This window comes from Schistocerca americana, chromosome 1 (assembly GCF_021461395.2).
Source record: "Schistocerca americana isolate TAMUIC-IGC-003095 chromosome 1, iqSchAmer2.1, whole genome shotgun sequence".
NCBI classification, from domain to species: Eukaryota; Metazoa; Arthropoda; class Insecta; order Orthoptera; family Acrididae; genus Schistocerca; species Schistocerca americana.
This window is the reverse complement of record NC_060119.1, coordinates 727,721,549-727,748,473: the sequence shown is the minus strand read 5'-3', so window position 1 is coordinate 727,748,473 and position 26,925 is coordinate 727,721,549. Positions and strand designations below refer to the sequence as shown.

The following is a 26,925-nucleotide window of genomic DNA, read 5'->3' as shown; positions in this document are numbered from 1 at the left end:
GAGAATCAGTTTGATAACGACAATGTCTGTTCCTTGACAATACACAGTTTTACTATGCAAATAATTTGTGCACTTTATTGTCCTTAATAAAACATGTCAACATACCAAACTACCTGTTACATTTACGTTTCCAATACATGGAATATAATATACATAGTTCATAATAATTTACGAGTTTTCGTTAACGATTTGTAATAAATGATTTTATAGCTATTTTTATCGTTTGTTTTACGGAATATGTCATATAATCATTGTTACATACATTCCCTTTTAATCAACGTTGGGTTCGAGAACAAACTAGTAGATCAATAACATTGTACTGGGTGGTTATAGTTAAAGCACAGCTACTCACAGAGATCCATTTTGGGCTGCTATTATCATATTTCAGCGAAAATTGGTAGATATGCTACTGCATTAATGCGAAATCGATTGTCGTTGGGAAAAAAATAGTTCCAATTATGACCACCAGGTGGAAATCTGGAGCTGTGAATGAAACAAAGACGTAAAGAAATATTTCCATATGTAACGGATTAGGAACAGGATGTGGGCAGGAAAGGCCAAGAAAGTGAGAAAGACATAATGCTTGTTTTATTATTAATTGCCACTTACGCAGTTTGTCCAATACAGGCTCCAGAGACGTCAATAAGGTGCTGTAGAGTACCACATTTGCACCTGGTGGCCTAAATTGGAACTAATTTTTTTCTAGCGTCAATCGGTTCCGCATTAGTGCACTGGAATATCTACCAGGTTTTGCTGGCATACGGTAATTGAAGCCCACACTGGATCTCTGAGAGTAGCTGAACTTTACATATAACGACTCGGTTCATATGCTAGCAGTGTTACCGGAATTCATCACCATTCTGGGGAGTTCCTCAAGACTTTTGGCTTTGACGACACACACACACACACACACACACACACACACACACACACACACACACACACACACTCACTGGTTTCGTTCTCCATCTAAGTCTGCAACACTGGGGACAGTGAACAGACGCATCTACATCTACATCTACATCCATACTCCGCAAGCCACCTGACAGTGTGTCGCGGAGGGTACCCTGAGTACCTCTATCGGTTCTCCCTTCTATTCCAGTCTCGTATTGTTCGTGGAAAGAAGGATTGTCGGTATACCTCTGTGTGGGCTCTAATCTCTCTGATTTTATCCTCATGGTCTCTTCGCGAGATATACGTAGGAGGGAGCAATATACTGCTTCACTCCTCGGTGAAGGTATGTTCTCGAAACTTCAACAAAAGCCCGTACCGAGCTACTGAGCGTCTCTCCTGCAGAGTCTTCCACTGGAGTTTATCCATCATCTCCGTAACGCTTTCGCGATTACTAAATGATCCTGTAACGAAGCGCGCTTCTCTCCGTTGGATCTTCTCTATCTCTTCTATCAACCCTATCTGGAACGGATCCCACACTGCTGAGCAGTATTCGAGCAGTGGGCGAACAAGCGTACTGTAGCCTACTTCCTTTGTTTTCGGATTGCATTTCCTTAGGATTCTTCCAATGAGTCTCAGTCTGACATCTGCTTTACCGACGATCAACTTTATATGGTCATTCCATTTTAAATCACTCCTAATGCGTACTCCCAGATAATTTATGGAATTAACTGCTTCCAGTTGCTGACCTGCTATATTGTAGCTAAATGATAAGGGATCTTTCGTTCTATGTATTCGCAGCACATTACACTTGTCAACATTGAGATTCAATTGCCATTCCCTGCACCATGCGTCAATTCGCTGCAGATCCTCCTGCATTTCAGTACAATTTTCCATTGTTAAAACTTCTCGATATACCACAGCATCATCCGCAAAATGCCTCAGTGAACTTCCGATGTTATCCACAAGGTCATTTATACAGGGTGTTACAAGAAGGTACGGCCAAACTTTCAGGAAACATTCCTCGCACACAAAGAAAGAAAATATGTTAGGTGGACATGTGTCCGGCAACGCTTACTTTCCATGTTAGAGCTCATTTTATTACTTCTCTTCAAATCACATTAATCATGGAATGGAAACACACAGCTACAGAACGTACCAGCGTGACTTCAAACACTTTGTTACAGGAAATGTTCAAAATGTCCTTCGTTAGCGAGGATATATGCATCCACCCTCCGTCGCATGGAATCCCTGATGCGCTGATGCAGCCCTGGAGAATGGCGTATTGTATCACAGCCGTCCACAATACGAGCACGAAGAGTCTCTACATTTGGTACCGGGGTTGCGTAGACAAGAGCTTTCAAATGCCCCCATAAATGAAAGTCAAGAGGGGTGAGGTCAGGGGAGCGTGGAGGCCATGGAATTGGGTTCAAATGGCTCTGAGCACTATGGGACTCAACATCTTAGGTCATAAGTCCCCTAGAACTTAGAACTACTTAAACCTAACTAACCTAAGGACATCACACACACCCACGCCCGAGGCAGGATTCGAACCTGCAGCGCCAGAACCGCTAGACCACCGCGGCCGGTCGCCATGGAATTGGTCCGCGTCTACCAATCCATCGGTCACCGAATCCGTTGTTGAGAAGCGTACGAACACTTCGACTGAAATGTGCAGGAGCTCCATCGTGCAAGAACCACATGTTGTGTCGTACTTGTAAAGGCACACGTTCTAGCAGCACAGGTACAGTATCCCGTATGAAATCATGATAACGTGCTCCACTGAGCGTAGGTGGAAGAACATGGGGCCCAATCAAGACATCACCAACAATGCCTGCCCAAACGTTCACAGATGTCAACACAAGCACCGAAGTCAACATTACCTTCCTTCAATTGGACCAACTGGCGGTGAATCGAGGAAGTACAGTACATACTGACAAAACTAAAATGAGCTCTAACATGGAAATTAAGCGTTTCCGGACACATGTCCACATAACATCTTTTCTTTATTTGTGTGTGAGGAATGTTTCCTGAAAGTTTGGCCGTACCTTTTTGTAACACCCTGTATATAATGCGAGCAGCAACGGTCCTACGACACTCCCCTGCGGCACACCTGAAATCACTCTTACTTCGGAAGACTTCTCTCCATTGAGATTGACATGCTGCGTTCTGTTATCTAGAAACTCTTCAGTCCAATCACACAATTGGTCTGATAGTCCATATGCTCTTACTTTGTTCATTAAACGACGCACTTGGCCCTAAGTGCCTTGCTCGCACTCTTTTTTTGCTCGCTCAGTAAAGGTGAGTGTATACTTGCTAGCAACAAGCTCGGGAGCCCTTTGCAAGCCTATCGGTGAAAAAGTGACACGGAGAGTATCTCCCTAGCATTATGACGGCCACATTCCTCGCGATCACACGAATGGTCCATCGAGCTCGACATAAAAACCAGCAGCAGGTGGCTGCCAAGTGTAGAGGCACCGCGAGATGTTGACAGGGCAGCGGGTTGAGCGACCGGTCGCTTGCGCAGGTGTTCAGCCCTGGCGACTACATCTGCCGCGTGGGCGACGTGGGCCGCGAGATGTACATCGTGAAGCGCGGCCGGCTGAGCGTCGTGGCGGACGACGGGCACACCGTGCTGGCCACGCTCAGCGCCGGCTCCGTCTTCGGCGAGGTGAGCGTGCTCGACATCGCGGGCAACCGCACCGGCAACCGGCGCACGGCCAACGTGCGCTCGCTCGGCTACTCGGACCTCTTCTGCCTGGCCAAGCGCGACCTCTGGGAGGCGCTCGCCGACTACCCGGACGCGCGCCGCTCCCTCACCGAGCGCGGCTGCCAGCTTCTGCGCAAGGACGGCCTGCTCGACGAGGAGGCCTTCCACCGCGCCCAGGCCGAGCGCGAGTCGCTCGCCGACAAGGTCGACCGTCTCGGTACGTCCGCTTCTCTGCTGTATTCTTCTCTACTCTACTATAGCAAACTCTAGTCTAAGTCACTAAAAGCTAGGTCTCACCACACCAGAGTCGACGAGTATCCGGAACGACTTATTTTACTCAGCTGCAGAGTGTACGCTGCAGAGCTGTAAAACTATCGTAGAATACCGTAAGTCAGCGTAGACTATTTTCCTAGTAGCTTTGGTCATTTAAGGCAACACCGACTCAAAGGAAGGCCTCAGCGCTTGTTCGTGACGTCGCGTCAGCTAAGCACGGCGAACGCCAGGTCTGTTGCAGGCATACTCCTAATGGTGGTGTCTCCCTCTCTGACAGAGGAAAATGTGAAACTATTGGCGGTAGTTGACCAACACACATTGTTCTGAGAGATTTCTGCAATCAATTAATTGTGCAATTCATTACACTTCTTAACAAATAGTGTACTCCTGAACTTAAATTTCCACCTATTTTGTCCGCAGCTCGTGGTCGTGCGGTAGCGTTCTCGCTTCCCACGCCCGGGTTCCCGGGTTCGATTCCCGGCGGGATCAGGGATTTTCTCTGCCTCGTGGTGACTAGGTGTTGTGTGCTGTCCTTAGGTTAGTTAGGTTTAAGTAGTTCTAAGTTCTAGGGGACTGATGACCATAGATGTTAAGTCCCATAGTGCTCAGAACCATTTTAACCATCCACCTATTTTAAGGACTGACATACAAAAACAACTTCATGGTCCAGCAGCAACAGAATTCGTGCTTCTTTACCTTATTCGTAAATCTGAGGAATTTACGTTTGTATTGGGTTGCTTTTACGAGAAACTGTGAACATATTGGTGCTCTTCTTTAGGTATCTTGGTTGACTATGGGATGAGGAGCACTGAATGTTAATGAAATATCTTGCGATTGTACACGTTGGGGAGGGGGTGGGGGACAGAAGAAGATGCAAAAGAGAGATACTTGTTTTATCAAATAATTTTTTTTTTTATATTATAAAGTTTCTCCTTTCAGTTGCAAGAGGGGAATATTTATCTTTTCTAATGTGCATGTTTAAAAAAGTTTAAGCTCAGCAGTATTTTCGATGTATGAAGCTATTTTGTTTCCTGTTTAGAATTCCTTTCGTTGAAAACGACTGTAATCTAATGACTGGCAACAGTTGAACATTTACGCATGTAAATTAGTTCACATTTCCAGTGACGACGTCAAACGAAAATAAATAAAATAAACGAGTTAATTGTAAGGGCGTTGGGGTAAGTTTCAACAACTAAATGGATCAAGTAAATATATCCAGAATGAGATTTTCACTCTGCAGCGGAGTGTGCGCTGATATGAAACTTCCTGGCAGATTAAAACTGGCACTGGAAGAAGTGAAGCTTTGAGGACGGGGCGTGAGTCGTGCTTGGGTAGCTCAGTCGGTATAACACTAGCCCGCGAAAGGCAAAGGGCCCGAGTTCAAGTCTCGGTCCGGCATACAGTTTTAATCTGCCAGGAAGTTTCAGGTAAATATAGTTACTTGAATGTAAAATTTCCGAAGCTCGCAATGGGGCAAAGCATCTTCTCATATTGATCTACGTTTGTTTCGACAGGATTCAGTAATACAGAACTATGATCTTCATTTGTAGCTTTACGATACTAAGAAAATCTTTCATTTAAATAAAACTGCAGAATCCAAAACAATACCAAACATTTTGTCCAAAAATAAGAGATTTATAGTCATAGGCACGCCCAGGCGTTTCTGCGTGCAACAGACTTGGCGTTCGCCGTGCCTAGCTGACGTGACGTCACGAACAAGCGACGAGGCCTTCCTTCAAGTCGGTGTTGTTTAAGGTCGTACCCGCGTTACCTATACGTTGGGTGTGTTGCATACCGATTGGGCGTTACCTCCTAGCCATCACTTTCTTTACGTATGCGATCAGTCTTACTAGAAATGTGAAAGTCCGAGCTGTTAGAACCGATACCAGTATTTTAGTTTCTTCGGTATTTGTTTGGTCTCGGTTGTCATCATCATCAGTGTTCTGCCAAAAGGCAGGTTTTCACATGGTAGTTCTCCAGGCTATCCAGTCTTCTGCCATCCTCTTCAGGTCTGCGTAATTTCCTCTTCCCTTTATGTCGACTATCATCTTGTACCTCCTTCTTCCTCTCAGTCTTCTCCCACAAACCAGTCCTTGCAAAGTATCTGCTAGCAAGCACTCCCTTCTCAATGAATGTCGCAACCAGCTCTTTTTCCTTTCTCTTACAACCTTCAGCAGACATCTTCTTTCACCAACCCTTTCCAATACTCTTTCATTACTCACTCTTTCCATCCAGCTTATTCTCTCCATTCTCCTATACATCTCAAATGCTTCTAACCTTTTTTCATCCTCTCGTCTCAGGATCCATGTTTCTGCCCCATATAGTGCCACACTCCAGACAAAACTTTTGACAAGCCTTTTCCTTAGTCCTTTATCTAATTTGCCACATAAGAGGCTCCTCTTTCTGTTGAATACCTCCTTCACTATGGCAATTCGAGTTTTCACCTCCTGGTGACATCTCAAGTCTTCAGTTATTGTGCTTCCAAGATATTTAAATTCACTTACTTGGATAATGGTAGATTGTCCTATTTTAATATTGGACAGTCTGCGTCTTGTACTGATGACCATACTCTTTGTTTTTGCTGTGTTCACTTGCATCCCATATTCCACACAACCTTCAACAGGTGTTGCTTGTAACAGGTATTTTTTTTTATTTTTTACTAATAACGATTTTAAAACCTATATATATATAAATTATCTATAGCAGCAATGCTAAAATGTTTGTTTTTAAATAAACCTTTTCTTTTTTTAAAAAAAAAGGGAGTAATTTTGTTCGTAAAATTTGCATTGGTTTGATATATTGCATTATTATAGCAAATGGGAAAAGCGATCAGTGCCATCTTAGTAACAATGCCGACAGAAACAAGAAACAAACGTATTGCATAAGAATTGGTGCAACACTGCGGAGACAGTAATGTCCCAGTTGCCGTGTGTCGTGGCTTAAGGTGTACGTGTACTTTCATTGTCCCACTTGGTCTATACGGTAGTTTCTCGCTGTCGTCGGTGGATATCCGTTGTACTGGAGAGTGGCACCAACTCTAGCCTGGAAATATGTTTACAAAGCGACGTAGCAATAAAGTACATGCATCATTTGCTTTAAAAGCCTAAGGATTTGTCTGCCATTTCTACGAAACAATAATAGAGGAAGGATATTGAGGTAACAGTAATAAATTCAAAAATTAATAGCAAGTCGCTTATTATATATAAAATAAAAATAGAAAGTAGCTAATCTGCTGCCTGTGACTACATAATTCGCATTTATCTGCTTGTAGCACTTGAAAACGGACAAATTAACATGAAAAATATTCTCCGACGTCAGTTTTCAACATTTAGCACTGACTATTCGAAATGAACAAATAGTGGTTTACACTGACAAGCCAAAACATTATGACCACTGCCCACAACATCGTTGGATGCCTCCTGGTGGGATTGCGGGCGCATGACGCAGTGACAAAAGTGTGTAGCTGGAGCAGATACGGATAGGAGATCACCCTAGCGAAGAAATGACCTGCAAACGGGGAAATCCATTGAAATGAGTGACTTTGACAATTGTTGTTGTGGTCTTCAGTCCTGAGACTGGTTTGATGCAGCTCTCCATGCTACTCTATCCTGTGCAAGCTTCTTCATCTCCCAGTACCTACTGCAGCCTACATTCTTCTGAATCTGCTTAGTGTATTCATCTCTTTGTCTCCCTCTACGATTTTTACCCTCCACGCTGCCCTCCAGTACTAAATTGGTGATCCCTTGATGCCTCAGAACATGTCCTACCAACCAATCCCTTCTTCTAGTCAAGTTGTGCCACAAACTCCTCTTCTCCCCAATTCTGTTCAATACCTCCTCATTAGTTATGTGATCTATCCATCTAATCTTCAGCATTCTTCTGTAGCACCACATTTCGAAAGCTTCTATTCTTTTCTTGTCTAAACTATTCGTCCATGTTTCACTTCCATACATGGCTACACTCCATACAAATACTTTCAGAAACGACTTCCTGACACTTAAATCAATACTCGATGTTAACAAATTTATCTTCTTCAGAAACGCTTTCCTTGCCATTGCCAGTCTACATTTTATATCCTCTCTACTTCGACCATCATCAGTTAGTTTGCTCCCCAAATAGCAAAACTCCTTTACTACTTTAAGTGTCTCATTTCCTAATCTAATTCCCTCAGCATCACCCGACTTAATTCGACTACATTCCATTATCCTCGTTTTGCTTTTGTTGATGTTCATCTTATATCCTCCCTTCAATCTTTTGACAAAGGGCAGATTATTATTACGCAAAGCCTGTGAACGAGTATCGCGAAAACGGCGAAGCTGTCGAATGTTCATGTACTACTGGCGTAAGCATGTACAGAAGGAGGCAGAAGGACAGTTAAGCTACCAATAGATGCGCACATACATTAATCCTTGTTCCACAGATCATGAATACGACATTTCGCAATGGTGTGGAACTTGTCACCTTAACATACGTTTTGTTTACACAAAGTAATTAATCAATAATTTTTTTACAGTTACTACTTCATATCTACGAATTCATCTATTGAGTAGAAGGAGTTGTCACACAGAAATTCTTTCAATTTGCTTTTAAATGTTTTTTGGATATCTGTCAGACTTTTAATACTATTTGGCAAATGACCAAAGATTTTTGTGGCTACATGGTTGGGTGTCCACGACTTCTCACAGAACGTGGAGTTTAGAGGCTTGTCTGCTCTTTAAAGTAGGACAGATGGTGGTCTGGGCATCTTAGTTGAAAGAGTACAACGTTCGTGCATGCACAAGTGTTTTGGGACACACCGTTCATCATACATTGTTCAACATGGAGTTCCGCTGCAGATCACCCCTACGTGTGCATAAGTTGACCCGATATGCAAAGATGATGAGACTGGTACAGGATGGACTCATGTGAAAAGCTGCACCAAACCAATTTTCAGACTGAAGACCACAACAACAATCCATTTGCAGCCAAATTCTTAAGTTGTTCTATGAGTAGTGAGCATGTCATACTGTAATGCAGACGTCATGGGTTAAATTCCAATTACACACTAGTTTTCATATCTCTGAACCACTAAAGAAGTTTTCGACTATGTATGATTCAGAGCAGACACAGCCATTCCATACACTACACAGACTTCTTCTACCTGATATCCATCTCTCAGTGTATCACTTTAATAACCATGCTACCTATGTTGTAAAGTTTCCAGAACCAGTGCTACTACATGGTGTGTCGGTGTATCTGCATCTATGTGAGCTTTTCCACTTTTTCAAACCATTTCATCCATTAATGGACAGCAATTACTGGTATGGTATCATATGAGATCCAACATCAATCTTTATTTTCCTCTTAGCAGAGACCAATGCAAATTCTGGTCAACTGTTTCTGTAGCCTACATTCAGAGAATGAGCCATATGACCATATCAGTATTATAGTCCAGTTGTCTCTGAACTCACTTGTCACACATACATCGTTATTCCTTATTATGTGGTTACTTTCTTATTTGCACTTTATATTGCATACATAATTCACACAGCAATGGCATATTTAGAAATTCTCACCTACGTATGAGATTGTCCTTGAACACACAACTTTATCCAGCCTGCACTTTCTGTTCTCATTTTATCCATGGCAGGTCCAGCAGACCTCATACAACGACGTTTGTGTGCTGCTTCTCCACAAAACTGTAGTGGGAACATCGTATTTAATTCATAATTTTTTTAAGTCTTATGAGACCACTGAAGATCACCCCTACGTGTTCATAAGTTGACCCGACATCGACAGTTACGAGTACAGCGGGCACAGAACCGTCCGGATTCGACCGTCGATTGATGGAAAGTTGTCAGCTATTCGAGTGAGTCACATTTTTGCTACGCTAGGCCGCTGGTCGTATCCACAAACGCCGTCATCGAGGTGAATAGTGGATGGAAACGTGTAGCGCGCCATGGATGCAGGCTGGTGGGAACAGTATATGCTATTGGAGACATTCTCCTGCGCTTGCATGGGACCTGTGGTAACATCGAAGGCACGCTGACAGCTGCGAACCATCTGCGTCCTTTCATGCTTGATGTCTTCTCTGATGACGATGTCATCCTTCAAAAGTATAGTTGTCCGTGTCTCGGAGCCAGAGCCATGCTAAAGTGGTTCCAGGAGCATTATAGTGAACTCATGTTGATGTCTCGATGATCAAATTCGCCTGATATAAATCCTATGAAACACATCTGGGTCCCCATTGGGCGCCATCATTGCATTCGCGAATCAGCGATGAAATTACATTACTTGTGCATAGACATTTCCTGCCTCACACCTCCACATACCCATCAACAACTGTCAGATACATGATACGCAGAATCAGTGAAATATCTCCCTTGGTCGAATTAAATCAGATAATACTGAAAGAATAAGATTAGAAAATGAGAGTGTACAGGATGAAGCTCCTAAAACTTGCACCCCAAGTATTGCAGAAATGGAAAGTACTATTGATGTGTGATTTTCACAGAATGCATTGGTAGTCAGGGGTTCGTATTGTTAGTCAATATACAGATTATAATAATACTTATAAAGTGTATTTTCTGTGGCAACATACAGTTTTTAAATGGAACATGCCTATTGGCATTAACAAACTAAAAGTAGGGTAAATTAAAATGTCAGTGGTATTTGTTACAGGATTCTAGTGCGAATTGTTTATGAGATATTGCATTTTGAAATGTTCCCACACCGACATTTGTACAATGCCCGTGGTAGCGCACACTAAATAACAGCACAAGTGCATACACTAGTTATGTGGCTTCTGACCACAGGATGTGTTCAAAATGACCACTGGCAGTGACAATACATAGTCCCTGGCTGGTATGGAACGACTGTTGCACATGTGTTAGCATTTCAGCGGAGATTTCCTAGTGGGCTGCAGTAATACGTCACTCCATATCATTGGGTGTAGTTGGTATATCCCTGTGGATAGCATTTTCAGCTTTCCCCACCGAGAAAAATTTGTAGGCATCAAATCCGGGGAGTGGGCTGATCAAGGTACAGGTCCTCTGTGTCCAGTCCAATGATTTGGAAATAATGTGCAAAGACATGCTGTAGTACTTCATGCACAATGGGCTGGACAACCATAATGTTGGTGCCACAGGTTCCTCCCAATCTGCAGAGGAACATCTTCTAGCATCCTTGGAAGAGGGCCTTTCAGGAGGCTGCGATACTTGTGCATATTCAGTGTTCCTTGTTTGAAGCGCTGGCCTATGACCTGTTGGCTAACTGTCCACATCACACATTTACACTCCATGGACACTGACGTTCCACATGACGAAGCCAATGGAGATTGTCAACAGATCTATAGTGCTTGTTTTGGCAGTATACCTGGCAATAATTGGTAAATGTAGTTTCATCACTAAACAAGATACAGGTCTGGAGTATCCTGGCTAATGCCCATGTACAGAAATTATCATGATTCTCATAATCGTTTCCATGCAGCTCTTGATGGAAAGAGATGTGATAGGGATCGAACCAATGTCAATGGAGAATGTGTAAGACACTTGCCTGACTAAAGCCACTTCCTTGTGTGATTTGCTTGAGAGCTAAAGTGGGGATCAACTGCAACAGCAACAAGAAGATTAACTTCCCTCCCTCTTCCATTGTCACTTGTTTCCCTCTGTTATGTAGTCTAGGTGTTGTACAACCATTTCCACATAATTGAAGAATTCAATAAATAGCTGCTGGGATGGTTGATGGGTATTGAGATATCTTGCCGCATACACCGTACAAAAATGAACATCGTCCACTCATGATCTGCTACTTGGACTGTTACGCACTAACTGACTAGCAAGTTGCAGTGTGCTCAAGGAACACACAAGCACACTGTAAGCAAACATTGGTGTGTAAACTTTTCAGAATACCATGTCTTGTAAATGACTGACACTAGAGTTCTGCAACAAACACCACTGACATTCTAGTTTACTCTATTTTTAGTTAGTTAATGTCAATAGGCATTGTTCCATTTTAAAAAGTGTTTGTTTGCACAAAAATACACTTTCTAAGTATTATTATAATCTGTTTATTGGATAACAATGCAAGCCTCTAACTACCAGTGCATTTTGTGAAAACTGCACATCAATAGCACTTTCCATTTCTGCAATATTTCTGGTGCAAGTTTTTAGGTGATTCGCCCTTTATATATAGGTTGTTAGAAGTATAAGTATAGATATCTATACTGATGGGCAAAGATAGTGTATCAAATAACATTACATCAATATTTACTTGATTTGAATATTAATAATTATGGTTGTTATGATTAGTATTTTCAGGTTGGTTAGTACCTCCAAGTTAGTATCTCCCCTGGGCAGCAGATCAGGTATTGAAGTATGGACACAAAACAGGAAGTCTATACTGACAGGCATAGTCCACTTCACAGTGCAGTTCAGAAATGAACACTTACAAATTATTTGATGTGTTTGCAGGAAGACTGTTGGACTCAGAGAAAAAGCAGCTAACACATTGAAGTGGACAGATATTAAGGTACCAGTTACTAAAACATCTGTATGTGTACCCTCAACACCCTCTACATATATGAGCAACAAAATAACTGACACTGACAGAGCTAAAGAAGATATGAAACCTAGATGGCAATAGAAATAAAAGCTCCCCTAAAAAAAGTGAAATACATCAACACAAAATATAAATTGAAGTCTTAGGGAGTCTCTTCTAAAAATGCTGGTCTGGAATGTTTCCTTATATTGAAATGAAGCTTGAACAATATGCAGTACAGACAAGTAAAGAATACATGTTTCTGAAATGTGATGTTACAGAAGAATTCTGGAGATTAAGTGGGTAGGCTGGATAACCAATGAAGAGGTGCTGAATCAAGTCATTGAGAAATGATTTTTATTGCACAGCTTGATGAAATGGAGGAATTGGTTGATAGGACACACCTTACAGCACAGGGAATAGTTAATTTGATAATGGAAGAAAGTGTGCTTATGTGTGGAGATGGGGGGAGGGGGGGGGGTGAGTGGGTGAGGAGATGGGGGACAAAGCTTGAAAGCAATAAGCAGATTCCAATGCATCTAGGTTGCAAAAGTTATGCAGAGATGATGAGACTGGTACAGGATGGACTCATGTGAAAAGCTTCACCAAACCAATTTTCAGGCTGAAGACCACAACAACAATCCATTTGCACCCAAATTCTAAAGTTGTTCTATGAGTAGTCAGCATGTCATACTGTTACACAGACGTCATGGGTTAAATTCCAATTACACACTAGTTTTCATATCTCTGAACCACTAAAGAAGTTTTCGACTAGTGTATGATTCAGAGCAGACACAGCCACCCCATACACTACACAGGCTTCTTCTACCTGATATCTATCTCTCGGTGTATCACTTTAATACGTGTTCAGGCAAGCATGCTGTGTATGTTGTAAAGTGTCCATGGTGTATCAGTGTATCTGCATCTATGTGAGCTTTCCACTTTTTCAAATCATTTCATCCATTAATGGACAGCAATTACTGGTATGGTATCATATGAGATCCAATATCAATCTTTATTTTCCTCTTAGCAGAGACCAATGCATATTCTGGTTAAATGTTTCTGTAGCTTACATTCAGAGAATGAGCCATATGACCACATCAGCATTACAGTCCAGTTGTCTCTGAACTCACTTGTCACACATACATCATTATTCCTTATTATGTGGTTACTTTCTTATTTGCACTTTATATTGCACACATAATTCACACAGCAATGGCATATTTAGAAATTCTCACCTACGTATGAGATTGTCCTTGAATACACAACTTTATCCAGCCTGCACTTTCTGTTCTCATTTTATCCATGTCAGGTCCAGCAGACCTCATACAACAATGTTTGTGTGCTGCTGCTCCCTGAAGCTGTAGTGGGAACATCGTATTTAATTCATTATTGTAAGTCTTATGAGACCACTGGTCAGGTTTCTAACAAATGTGTGTCTGATATCTTTGCAGAGAACACTCTAGAGATACTGCAGACGCGGTTCGCACGCCTGATGGCAGAGTACAAGAGCCACCAGAGCAAAGTGAAACAGCGCCTCTCACGCGTCGAGCGACGAGAAGACGACGACCGCAGCCGAAGGAGGTCGGTGACTGTGTGGCACTCATCCTTTTCTGTTCTAGGTTTACGTTTTGATCTGCACATTCTCCCAGAATGGTTCCCTTTCCTGACACATTAAGAGAGGGTAGCAAATTTCATGTAAGCTGACACCACAATTTGCTATACAGCTACAGTGTTTTTCACAAATCAAGGAAAAGTCGGAAACATAAGGGGAAACTAAAACACTGTGTGTCAAATTTTGTCGAAGTCTAGAATGTAAGACTCATAATGAATAAAACATGGAAGTCCAGAGCTGAACAAAGAACTTTCAAATGTCCACAGTGGAAATGTCACTTTGGTATAATACAAATTCCACTGCCATGGAGAGTAGTTATAACAAACAGTAATAAAGCACATTCATTGCTGCTGTTAATAATGGTGTTTATGAGCTTCATAGCAAGTCAATACCATTCTTCTCATTTTGCTGCTGTCAACGTGACATGTATGCAGACACTCTCCATGAAAGCAGTCCATAAACAATCTGTAGGATTCAAAATTGAATGCCGTGGTAGTTGCAGCATTCACTGAATTGTTTCTTGTTGAAAATATTTGTCCACAAGCTGAATGCTGTGTTGCTGAGGAATGAAATCACCACCCGTTGCATTGCACCACAGAACTATAACATGGAAGGACATGGAGAGCTCACTGTCCATCAAAGATATGATACCATATACAGAGATTTGTTGGAGAAACTCCTACCAGGCTTGTCTCGATAACAAACCCATCTCCAGTTGTATCAGATCATCAACAGTTATACATCCTTAACAGGCAATAAAAGCAACTGTCAGCCTTCTTGGTTTCAGAAATCCAAGTTAATCAACAGTTCATCACGCACTCTAAGCTCCTTTCTAAGTAGCTTGTAAGAGCCCTAAGTAGCTTGTAAGATCAACTCTGTGGCAGCTGCTTCAAGAAGTGCAGGCTTTCTGTGGTAAGAGTGCAAATTAAGACTGCATATGACAAAGAGCTGAGCATTGTCTACTGGGTTTTTTAAATAAAGTGAGGAGGATTTACATTCCCTATCGATTAACCTATCATAACAAGAAACTGTATAGTGCACCTAGCGGTTACCAGGGCCAGTGTCTAGGGCTGCTACTACAGGAGATCTAGCTTCTACATGGAGAACGGGCAATTGCAATCTTCTTTGTTGTTATATATTCCAAACTGCCCATCTCTGCGCCCTCTTTGCTCAAAATAAGCTAGATCTTGGATAGCTGTAGGCAACGGCCTTGCCACAGTGGATACACCAGTTCCCATCATATTACCAAAGTTAAGCACTGTCAGGCATGGCTGGCACTTGGATGGGTGACCATCCAGGCCGCCCTGCACTGTTGCCGTTTTTCGGGGTGCACTCAGCCTCGTGATGTCAATTGAACAGTAGCAGCTCCAGTCAAAGAAAACCATCATAACAACCAGGAGAGCGGTGTGCTGACCGCACACCCCTCCTATCCACATCCTCAGCCAAGAATGACACAGCGGTCGGATGGTCACGATGGGCCACTTGTGGCCTGAAAACAGAGTGCTGGATAGCAGTAGCAGTAACACTAGCATTAAGGCTTTGCCATTGCCCTAACAGTGTCTCTAGAAGTTGTCACAGACTGTGTTGGTTACTTATGGCAGACATAGGTGACCTCCTATGGGTATTGAATATCCTCATAATTGCTTCCCGTATTTTAGCAGAATTGGTGGCACTTGAGTGCAAAAACTATCACTACCACACTCTTTCACTCTCTGTTATTATATGGTGACTTTTCATCTATTACCAGAATGGCTGTAAGGCTCTTCTGCAGTAGATCAGTAATGAACTATTGCAGCACTGCACGTTTACTGACTGCGTAGTAGCACTTCTCCCACCAATTGATAGGCAGTCTTCATAAATGGTGTGATGTTCTGTGGAATGTACGCATCAGCAGTTTCCTGCATCACATTCATAACATGGTCACCCTTTCTTAGACACTGACTAAAATCTTGTTCATTAGTTATTTAGTTACTTACATGTCTCATAGATCATCTGAATGATACTTTTATTGAAATGATGTGGAACAAGTACAGGATATGTGTACGTGATCTGTGTTAACATTAATGTACATATTATTATTTTAGTCCAAGAGATACAAGTACACTTAAAAACAAGTTTTTTTACATTTATTTAAGTAGAAACCCGTCAATGGAATAGAAGGAGTTGCCCAGGAGGAATGATTTTCAGTTATATTTAAAAATTGCTTTGCTACCTGTCAGACATTTTATTTTACTGGGCAAATGTTCAAAAATTTTTGTTGCTGTATATTGAACTCCTTCCTGAACCACAGGCAACTTTAACAATGGGTGATACAGGTCATTTTTCCCTCTAGTGTTGTAAGTATGCAAATCACAGTTCATCTCAAATTATGTTGGATTATTTATGATGAATTACATTAGCAGAATATATGTATTGTAATGGCAGAGTTAAAATGTGTAGCTCCTTGAAGAGATACCTACATAACACCCATGGGTGAACACCACTTATTATTCTTACTGCTTGCATTTGTGTTATCAATCTCAGTGATAAGTTACCCCAGAAAATTATTCCACAAGACATTGTTAAGTCAATATATGCAAAATATGTCAGAAGATTGATTTGTTTGTTTCCAAGATTAGCAATTATATGAAGAATAAAAGTAACGGAACTTGATTGTTTGAGAAGCTTGGTAATATGCTTCTTCCAGTTTAAGTTTTCATGAATATGTATACCCAAATGTTTGGAGCATTCTACTCCATGTATTGACTCTCACCCATGTGCTACATCATTTGTTGCTATGACTGTTGAACAGAACCACATATTGTGTGTGCATTTTTTTTCTTTTTTTTTTCAAAATTTAGGGACAGTCCATTTTCTAAGAACCACTTAATAATCCTTTGGAAAATATCATTTGCCATTCTTCTACTGCTTTCTCTCTAATAGGGTTTATTGCGACACTAGTACCATCTACAAAAAGTAAAGATTTTAGTTGCTGAATGTTAAGTGGAAGGTCATTTTCATATTATGGGGAATAGGATAGCGTGACCAGATTTTCTACGTGAAAAAACGAGACATTTGTGAAAAATTGGGATAAAAAATGGGTCAAAACAGGCCTCTAGAAAAAAATAAAATATTCTGCATACATGACTCCATCACTTCACTAAAATAAATAAAAACTTAAGTTTATACAAATAAAAAGGCATCCATTTAAACAAGACACTTCAAAATATGATTGTAATGGCACCGTGTCACATGATAATTCATTGTTTTGCCAAGAGTGGTTATAATTCAAAACACTGGGAAACTGGTAAAATGATTTCTAACCAATGAATACTAATGTAGACATCAAAAATCTGTAGACCATTTAGCTACAGTATCAGGAACACTGCTACTAACTTAGTACTTATCAGATGACCTAATATCTTTCAAAACCTTTGAATTGATTAATAGCAGGTTGTAGAACTCCTGGTAGGTAAGGTCTTAATAATGAGTCTCATTTGTTACAACTGCTTCAATACTTTCAGTGGTAAAACAATTTGAAAAAACCATTCCCACAACAGCATTTGTTCCTGGTACAGCAAGAGAAAAACTCACAAGCATTTCTATATTTTGAAGTGAGGTACCTGTCCTTTTAAGTGTATGGAATACATCAAACCAGCTCTCATCTGTTTCCAAATTTGCTTTCTACCATTCCTTGAGTTTCATGAATACAATGTTGTTAATACGTACTATTTCATTAAATAATACATCTTCATCTAATTGAAATTTTGCACCTGAATCTACAGTCTTAAGAATTTTCAGACAATTTAAAAGCTCAGCCTAAGAAACAGAATTTTACAGTGTTATCCCATCAAATGTTTTCCGAGGTTGAAATGGAGAAGTCCGCTTTTCTAAATAAGTCACAAAAGTGTCATGAAATAAATTGGTAATCACCTCATATTTTGACTGAGTAAAAATATCTTCCTTTTCCAAGCTACTTCAAATTGGAGAAATAACTAAAGTTTGAAATTTACTAAATTTTCTGTTACTGATTTTTTCTTTACATAGCTCTAAGCCCTTGGCTGATTCTGTGACTGACATTATGGTTCTTTCAAACTTTTGGAATGAATTTGAAAACATTTTCAGTTGGTTTTGTGTGAACTGAAGCCAAAGCAGTTACTGTAGGTTCTCAAAATACTGTTTCAGCTGTGTAGGACCCTATCCTGGGACAGAAAATAAGATTTAAAAGATTAATACACATCAATAACTCCTGTAACTCTAGGCAACAATGAGAATCATCAAGTTTAATATTAAGTAGAACTTGCTTGTATTCAGCATCAATGAAATCATCAAATGATTTCAGGCTCCCCACATGCACAGTGTAAATATGAAAAAATTGAAAGATTTTATTCACTATTTTCTTATGTCAATGGGAAGAATGCCTGCACTTGTCTGAACTTCACTGTGAACCATGTTGGCTGCACAACTGTTACCATGAATATTCATCTTGAGAGCACTGTTCGGTTTGGAATATAAACATTGTGTATCTTGTCAACTATATCTTGCTTTCTTAAAACATCCAGAATGTAGACAGCTAATAATTCTGCCGTTTCTCCACCAGTGTTCTAAATACAGATTACTTCACACTGTACACCTTTGGTAGGAATGAAATACCTAGCTAGAACTGTCACTGGCTTTAAGCTTTTGTTGTTTGATGCATCAACCATCGTAGACACATACTTATGTTATGTTAACCAGGGACCTAGAAACAACGGAGACGCTCCATCCCCACCGCAGCCACAGTGGTCCACAACCCCACGACGACTACCGCAGTCCACTTCACCCCTCTGCCACCCCACACTGAACCCAGGGTTATCGTGCGGTTTGGCCCCTGGTGGACCCCCACCCCCCTCCCCCAGCCCAGGGAATGTCTCACACCAGACAAGTGTAACCCCTATGTTTGCGTGGTAGAGTAATGTTGGTGTTCATACGTGGAGAACTTGCTTGCGCAGCAATCACCGACATAGTGTAGCTGAGGTGGAATAAGGGGAACCAGCCCACATTTGCTGAGGCAGATGGAAAACCACCTAAAAACCATACACAGATTGGCCGGCTCATCGGACCTCAACACAAATCCACCGGGTGGATTCGGCCCGGGGACTGGTGCTCTTTCCCGCCTGGAAAGCCGTGCATTAGATCGCACGGCCAAGACACATACTTAGTATCTTTAAGTTCTGACTGAAATTCATTCATTGCACAAAGTGACAAAATGTTCACTAAAATCGACTTGCATTTTGTCCTCAAATATGTGAATTTCTTCTCAAATATGTTTCTGATGAGAAGAGCCTTGCAGTTCATTGAATGGAAAGAATGATTGTGTTTTGTGGTATGCAATGCAAACAGCTCTTCATCTGCAGTGTTACATTTATCTTCCTCTGTTTGTAGTTTATTTTTACTCACAAAGGAAGTTATGTTGCTAGAAGTTCGCAGAGAAACTGCCAACAGGTCCTTCTTTTTCTTTATGTGCAGCATTATATTGGCACAGCCTCTGTATTCAATGGAAAAAACTGAATGACACAAGAAAGGGAATCATTCTTTCATGGTTTTCGAGAATGAATACTTTCTTTTCCCCATATTAATGGGCATGTGTTAGTTCCACAAATAGTAAACAACAGATAATAGAGTACACTGAAGCAAACTTGGTGAACCCAGTGTTGAAACTGCCACCTACTTCTTATTGTTGTCTGTAATGATCCAAAGACCTTGTGTTGGTTGCATCTACAGCAAATTTATGTCATCCAGCAGTAAATAGCTCATTCTTAATTACAAATGCAAAAAAATGGTTCAAATGGCTCTGAGCACTATGGGACTTAACATCTGTGGTCATCAGTCCCCTAGAACTTAGAACTACTTAAAACTAACTAACCTAAGGACATCACACACATCCATGCCCGAGGCAGGATTCGAACCTGCGACCGTAGCAGTCGCGCGGTTCCGGACTGAGTGCCTTAACCGTGAGACCACTGCGGCCGGCTATTACAAATGCAATTCAACATTGATAGCCCTATAACATTCTTTAATAAAAACTTGTAACATCTGTCCATCATTTCTGCAGAAGCAAATAATCAATATGAATCGCAAAGGTCACGCATGAATCACTGGTGCTGAGTGAGATGACAGAAAATCTGTTCGCACCTCTCCTCATCCTGTGACCAAAATAATGCTTCTTTATTCTATCTTTACATTCAATACAAGGCAAGACTTAAGAAAATGTTGAAAAAAACTATGTCTGTGACACTAAATTGAGCTAAAAATTAACTAAAAAAACAAAATGAAGCAAAAAACTAAGGTTACTGCTGATTACGAAAAAAAATTGTACATTTGGTGTCCTATTGAATATTTTGCAGGATAACAGTATACAGAATGAAAAAAAAAAGGCCAGTCCCATTAAAAACGATTGTGTGGTCACCCTAGAATAGGATAGACCCAAAACTGAACCCTGTGGACTCCCTTTGTAATTCCTTCCCAGTCCCTAAAATTTTCTACCCTTACAACATCATCTGAATTAATCAGCACAGCCTTTTGCATTCTGTTTGCATTCCAAAGTTTGGGGAATTGTCTCACTTAGTGGTGAATTAAGATGAGTTTTTGACTGTCTGGCTCTAACAGAACTAATGTAGCATGGTCTGCCTTTAGTAGACGATGAGTAATTGCAGTATGGATGATCACTTCGCCTTGCCTTTGGCAAATATCACAACATATTCTGTTTAAGGTACAGGAGACTATTTGGACATTAAGAGCTTAATGAAGTCTCTCTGTCAGTTATTAGTGTTTTGTAAATACAGTAGACATATTTGTGAATCAGAGAGAAATCAAGAAACTCAGTAGAGGCCTTGTGCACTTCAATGTATAGGGTTAGTCTTGATTCTATATATTTCTTGCACTTTACATTCTTTTAAATAAATGAGTCACTCCATGCTGCACACCATTATGATCAACATGAGAAATCCAATCAGTCTACAACAAAGACTGCTTACAAATCACTCACATAACTCATCCTAAAATACTGCTCATGTGTGGGATTCTTAATATATAGGGTTAACAGTGGGTATTGAACATATACAGAGAAGGGAAGCACGAATGGTCACAAGTTTGTTTGATCCATGGGAGAGCATCAAAGATATGCTGAAGAAACTGGACTGGCAGACTCTTGAAGATAGATCTAAAATATGATGAGCCAGAACCATACGCTAAACACCAAGGTCTTCCCTCTCGGTAACGTGATGTTGTCATCCAGATCCTGGTCTCCTTGCAACCGTACATTCTCATGACTACCAATGCCAGTAATCATGTACAGTTTTTATGTTCCTACCAAGTCTTTCTTCAGTATCACAGAAGGAACGTTCAGCTTCTCAAAGCCATATTACATGACCTCATTCAAACTCAATGATGTGTTGATGATGGTGCCTTTGTCATCTTAAAGCCATTCTTGAGCAACACCAACTCACCATGACCAATCTCAAAGGTAACTGTCACTCGTGATTGTTACAGCAGGTATTTAAAGCAGACCTGATTTGTATCCTCATAGTGGCACTACTAGCGCCACTCTTATGTAACTGCCATAAAATTTGAATAGGCATGATCTTTCAGATGTAGAAACACAGCTACCAACTCTTGTTTATGTTGCACAACTCCTTATTAAAATTGCAATTCTTTTTATGTCAGTGTTTTATAGTTCTGATCTCCTGCTGGTATTAGGATGTTATATAAAATGGATTCTAAAATGGAAATAAAGCATTTATGGACATGTCCATACAGCATGTTCCTTTTTCTGTCTTTCTGAGGACTGGGTCCTGAAAGATTGGCCACACCTTTTTATTACATGATTTATATTTCTGATGTTCACTTCCAAAATATTTTTTTTTTTTTTTTTCATTTCTTCAGTAATTACAGTATCTCTTCTGTTATTTGTGTTTGCATCTTTATTGACTTTTCCTTATCCTAGTATCTTTTCTACTGCATTTATGACACCTCTATTAAGAGCATTTCATCAGTTTTCTACACCACTTACTTCTGGAAGTGTTATATCTTACGGGAAATGATGTTATGTCTTTGCCCACACTTTCAAACAAGTCTTAGTTTTAGATGCCTTTATCCATGTTCCCTACAAATTCTTGAATTTCAACTAGCATTTAATTAGTATTGGATTATGGACACTATTAGTGCCAGCATCAGGCTAACTCTTACCCTGCAGAAATACTGAGTCATGCTGCCTCTAATAACTGTCCATAATTGTGAAAGTGCTGCCAGTGCAGGAGTTTGTGCACAGACTGACCTCTCAATTATGTCTCATAAATGTTCAATATGATTCCTGTCAAGCTATCTGGGTGGCCAAATCATTCACTCAAATTGTCCAGAATGTTCTTCAAACCAGTTACGAACAACTGTGGCCTGGTGACATGCATTATCATCCATAAAAATTCCATCACTGTTTGGGAAGATGAATTCCTTGTGTGGCTGCAAATGATCTCCAAGTAGCTGAACATAACCATTTCCAGTCAATGATCAGTTCAGTTGGACCAAAGGAACCAGTCCATTCCATATAAACAAAGTGCACACCTTTATGGAGTCACCACCATCTTCCACAGTGCCTTGTTGACAACTTGGGCCCATGGCTTCATGGAGTCTGCGCCACACTCGAACTCTACCATCAGCTCTTACCAACTGAAATCAAAACTCATTTGACTAGGTGACTGTTTTCCAGTTGTCTAGGGCCCAACTGACATGGTCTCAAGCCCAGGAGAAGTGCTGCAGGTGACGTCCTGCTGTAAGCAAAGTCTTTCATATCAGCCATCTGCTGCCACAGCCTATTATGCTTAATTTTGGTGTAATTTCAAAATGGATGTGTTTGTCATATGTCCCACATTGATTTCTGTGATTATTTCATACAGTGTTGCTTATCCATTAGCACTGATAATTCTAGACAGACACCACTGCTCTCAGTCATTCTGTGAAGGCTGTCGGCCACTGAATTGTTTGTGATGAGAGGTAATGCCTGAAGTGTGGTATTCTTGGCACACTCTTGATGCTGTGGATCTCAGAGTATAGAATTCATATTTCTGAAATGGAATGTCCCATGCATGTAGCTCCAACTACCATTCTGTACTCAAAGTCTGTTAATTCTCATCATACAGCCATAATAATGTCAGAAACATTTTCACATGAATCACCTACATACAAATGATTGCTGTCAATATACTACCCTTCTATACCTAAAGTGCACAACATTTCTGTCATAACTCTCTCTCTCTCTCTCTCTCTCTCTCTCTCTCTCTCTCTCTCTCTCTCTGTGTGTGTGTGTGTGTGTGTGTGTGTGTGTGTGTGTGTGTGTAATAAATTATCCTATTATCCTGATCTTGAATGTATCAATCCGCTACTTCAACAAGGCTGGACTCTCTAAAATCCTGGACTGAAATGAGGTCCATTCTGTGCAACATTTTGCCCACCACATCTAGAATAGCTTTTTATCACCCCTCCAATCTCCGCAGTATCCTTGTGAGACCCTATGCTCCTTCTGCACCCATTTCCCTACCCTATGGCCCCTTCCCCTGTCACTGTCCCCACTGTAAGACTACCACCACCTTTACCAGGCCCATAATGGTAAAACATATACTGCCAAAGGGAGAGCCACCCATGAAACGACACGAGTCATACACCAGCTATTATGTAAACACAGTTCGGCATTTTACATGGGCCTGATCTGGTCATCAGTTAAGATGAATAGCCATAGGCAAGGGTGTACACTGACAGCACACAATATCCCATTGCAGAGCATGCTCCACAATATGACAGTCATGACCTCGGTGCCTGTTTCACTAAACGTGTCATCTGGATTCTTCCACCAAAACACCAGTTCACCAGTTTCTCAGAACTCCACAGGTGGGAACTGATGTTACAACATGTCCTTGGTTCTCACCACCCACCTGATCTTAATTCACATTAATTTCTTTGGTCTCAGCATTTCTTCACTCCCTTTTAGTTTTTTATATCTTTCATTTTATGACTTGTTTGAACACCCCCCACCTCTACCATGTACAGTGCACTAACTCTCCTTATTTTCTAAATCTCACCAGTACTTTTTCTTCATTGCCCTTCCTTCTCCTTCAGTCCTTCTGCCAGAAGAAGGAGCCACTGGCTCCCTCCAAAGCTTGCGAATTTAAATACCTTTATCTGTGTGTTCTCCTGCCACTGCTTCCTGAGAAGATTTTTTTATCCATGCAATTATGTTTTCAAAAATTGATTATTTTCATTGATAGATTGCAGCGAACACAATTTTATTAATCTTTCTCACTTCTCATTTTTCTTGCCAAAACTAATCTCTCCTGCTGCTTATTCTTTCCTATCTTCACTAAATTTTCTGTATCTCCTGTAATATTTGATTTTCGGGGCAAGACTTGAGGTTATTACACTTTTCAATTTTATTTGATGTTGTAGGGAAAAATATCTTATTAAAAGGAAATTCATTCTTAGAATATTAAATTCTGTAACTTCTGATAGCACAGCGCTCAGCATTTTTATTTATACACCTGTTACACACGGTTCTCATGGGTAAATAGAATGACCTCTTAATAATATAAAAAGATAGAGCTGAAACTCACTACTAAATGCCATTTTTTAGATATTTCTGATTGGACAATTTTTCATGAAACAAATGTTTATTATCTGTCCAAGACATTGGTGACGTAATGACAGAGCACCAAAGAATCAGTGTCCATGCAGGCATATGTATAACATGTAGCAGATGACTAGAGTAAAAATATATAGAAATATCAGTGAAACAAGTAGTATACAATTCAGATTAATTGTTGGATGTGATCAATGTATTACATGAAGCTTCTGTTTAAAAAATGATAAGTCTTCACAACTCGGTTAGAAAGTTTTGATCTACAGTTATCCAAACGCTTATCTCTGTTTCATAACCTGCCATCAAGGCTGATGCCATTAAGGAGAACACATCCATTTGAAATTTACTGCAACAGAAATTTTTGTTATCTGTCAATCGATGTAGAGGTAACAGTGAACATTTCCTAATCACCCGATGGTTTGCCAGTATCATGGATAAAATACCAAAACTTTCTACTGCATCTTGCACAATGAGGGATTATGGCACTGTTGAGTATGTTTTAGTCATTGAAAGTTAAACCCTAATTTCCATTTATTTCCTATTAAGCAGTGCTTATAAGCCCAAGAATCTCCATGGTGCTAGTCAAGAGTAAGCCACAGGTCAGAACTGGTTTTAACCTTAATCTAATGTGCTGTCAGCAGCCCCATAATCACAACCCACATTCTTTACACCCATCCACACTCAGTCAGTTACATTTAAAGTTCAATAATCATTCTATGTAAAAGAATGGTGTCAATGCACATGAATAAAGAAAACCTTTGCACTTTTGTGATTGAATTACCCCTTAGCATCTTCCAGTCACAACACAACTTACTTTCTGCTGGTTCATCTTACTCTCTAGGCCATCAGAACAATATTAATAGTCTTGTAGGACACTACAATATTCAGTATTTAGTTTTAAATTGATTTCTTTCTAACCCACCATACAAAAATAATTCACCTGAGGTATGACACTCAGTGGTCCTTGGACAATATCCAAATGATAATTAATCTTTAAAACAAAGTAATTTGCATGTATTGAAGAGAATTAGCTTTGAAGTAAATGTGTTCCCTATTGTAATATCATTTACAATGGAAAACTATACACAAATCAATTCATAGATACAAATAACTGATGTAAATTGTTTTTGTTTTATCTTACAGCAGCAGTAGAGCAAAGGACACACTAAGACCTGGAGAAATGGAAAAATTATCACTGTCATCTTTTGACAAAGAACTAGAGGCAAATTGCCAAGTGAGGAGATCCTTCCAAAGACCCACAACTTCTCGCCTTCGAAGAAGCAAACAAAACACAATGTAGGCACCAGAGAAAATCTGGTGGCTTCAGTGCTGTCAGACTGTCACAGCTACTGCCATATGTGTTTGAGTGTATTCTACCAACATTTGTTTTCATCTCTGCACATGTGCAAATGTATAGTTTGTTCACAGTTTGTGATTAAGTTCAAGTACACTGTAATCAGCTCTAACTTTCCAGAACAATGAAGAATTTTTCACGTCTTCTGTTAGCCTCTTTTTATCTCTTGATTGCCTGAGTGACTGAGCTTCACATAAAACTACTTAAGTTACTAAAACATTCATTGATAACTATTGGCTGTGTGTGCTGAGGATTTGAAGCCATAGTTTGCTATATGTTTTCATCAGAAGAGATGTGACAATTGTGCATAGGAGTCCTCAGCAGTGATGGTAACAGTGGTGAGTGACAAATATGAGAAGATATATTTTTGTATCAAGAGACTTCTTAAACCAGTAACATATCTTTCATGTAATTACTTCTGTCCTCAAAAAGTGATAAAGTTTTGAAACAGTGCAGACTTTAAGACAATTGTTTTATAATAAGATATGAAATTGCAGTGCAGAATTGGAGCAAATATTCCAAGATTTACCATGCCATCCATTAAAACATGTCCATTTCAGTTGTAATTTTTATTTGAAAACGTTTGTAGGTATTGTATTTTAAACAATATATATTGCATATATTCTTATAATGGAAGAAACTCTTAATTTACATTATAGTTCTGTGCACATTTATAATGTAATCTATGTTATGACAATGAATTATTTACTGACCAAATGTCAGTCAACTTCTTTTACAAATTTCAACCAAACATACTTTAATACAGAATATATTCATGGGGTGCACTGTACAAAACTAAGAGAACAACTCAGATTGTCAGTATCCATTCTCTTTGCAGTCCCTATTTCTTACATGGATTTATGGGTTTTACAATGTCTTTACTTTAAATCCTCACTAACACTTCATACACGGGTAACACAAAC

At 40.2% G+C, this 26,925-nt stretch overlaps 1 protein-coding gene across 1 annotated transcript in view; it reads left to right on the top strand.

Annotated features, from left to right (window-relative positions):
- LOC124610551 (cyclic nucleotide-gated cation channel subunit A) overlaps positions 1 to 26,588 on the top strand; it is a 270,115-nt gene extending 243,527 nt beyond the window's left edge. The window contains exons 6-8 of the mRNA XM_047140167.1: positions 3,419 to 3,818; positions 13,846 to 13,975; positions 25,792 to 26,588. Coding sequence (XP_046996123.1) covers positions 3,419 to 3,818; positions 13,846 to 13,975; positions 25,792 to 25,948 — 687 coding nt within the window. The 3' untranslated portion in view covers positions 25,949 to 26,588. The remainder of the gene's footprint in view (positions 1 to 3,418; positions 3,819 to 13,845; positions 13,976 to 25,791) is intronic.
- Positions 26,589 to 26,925: the final 337 nt, after the last annotated feature.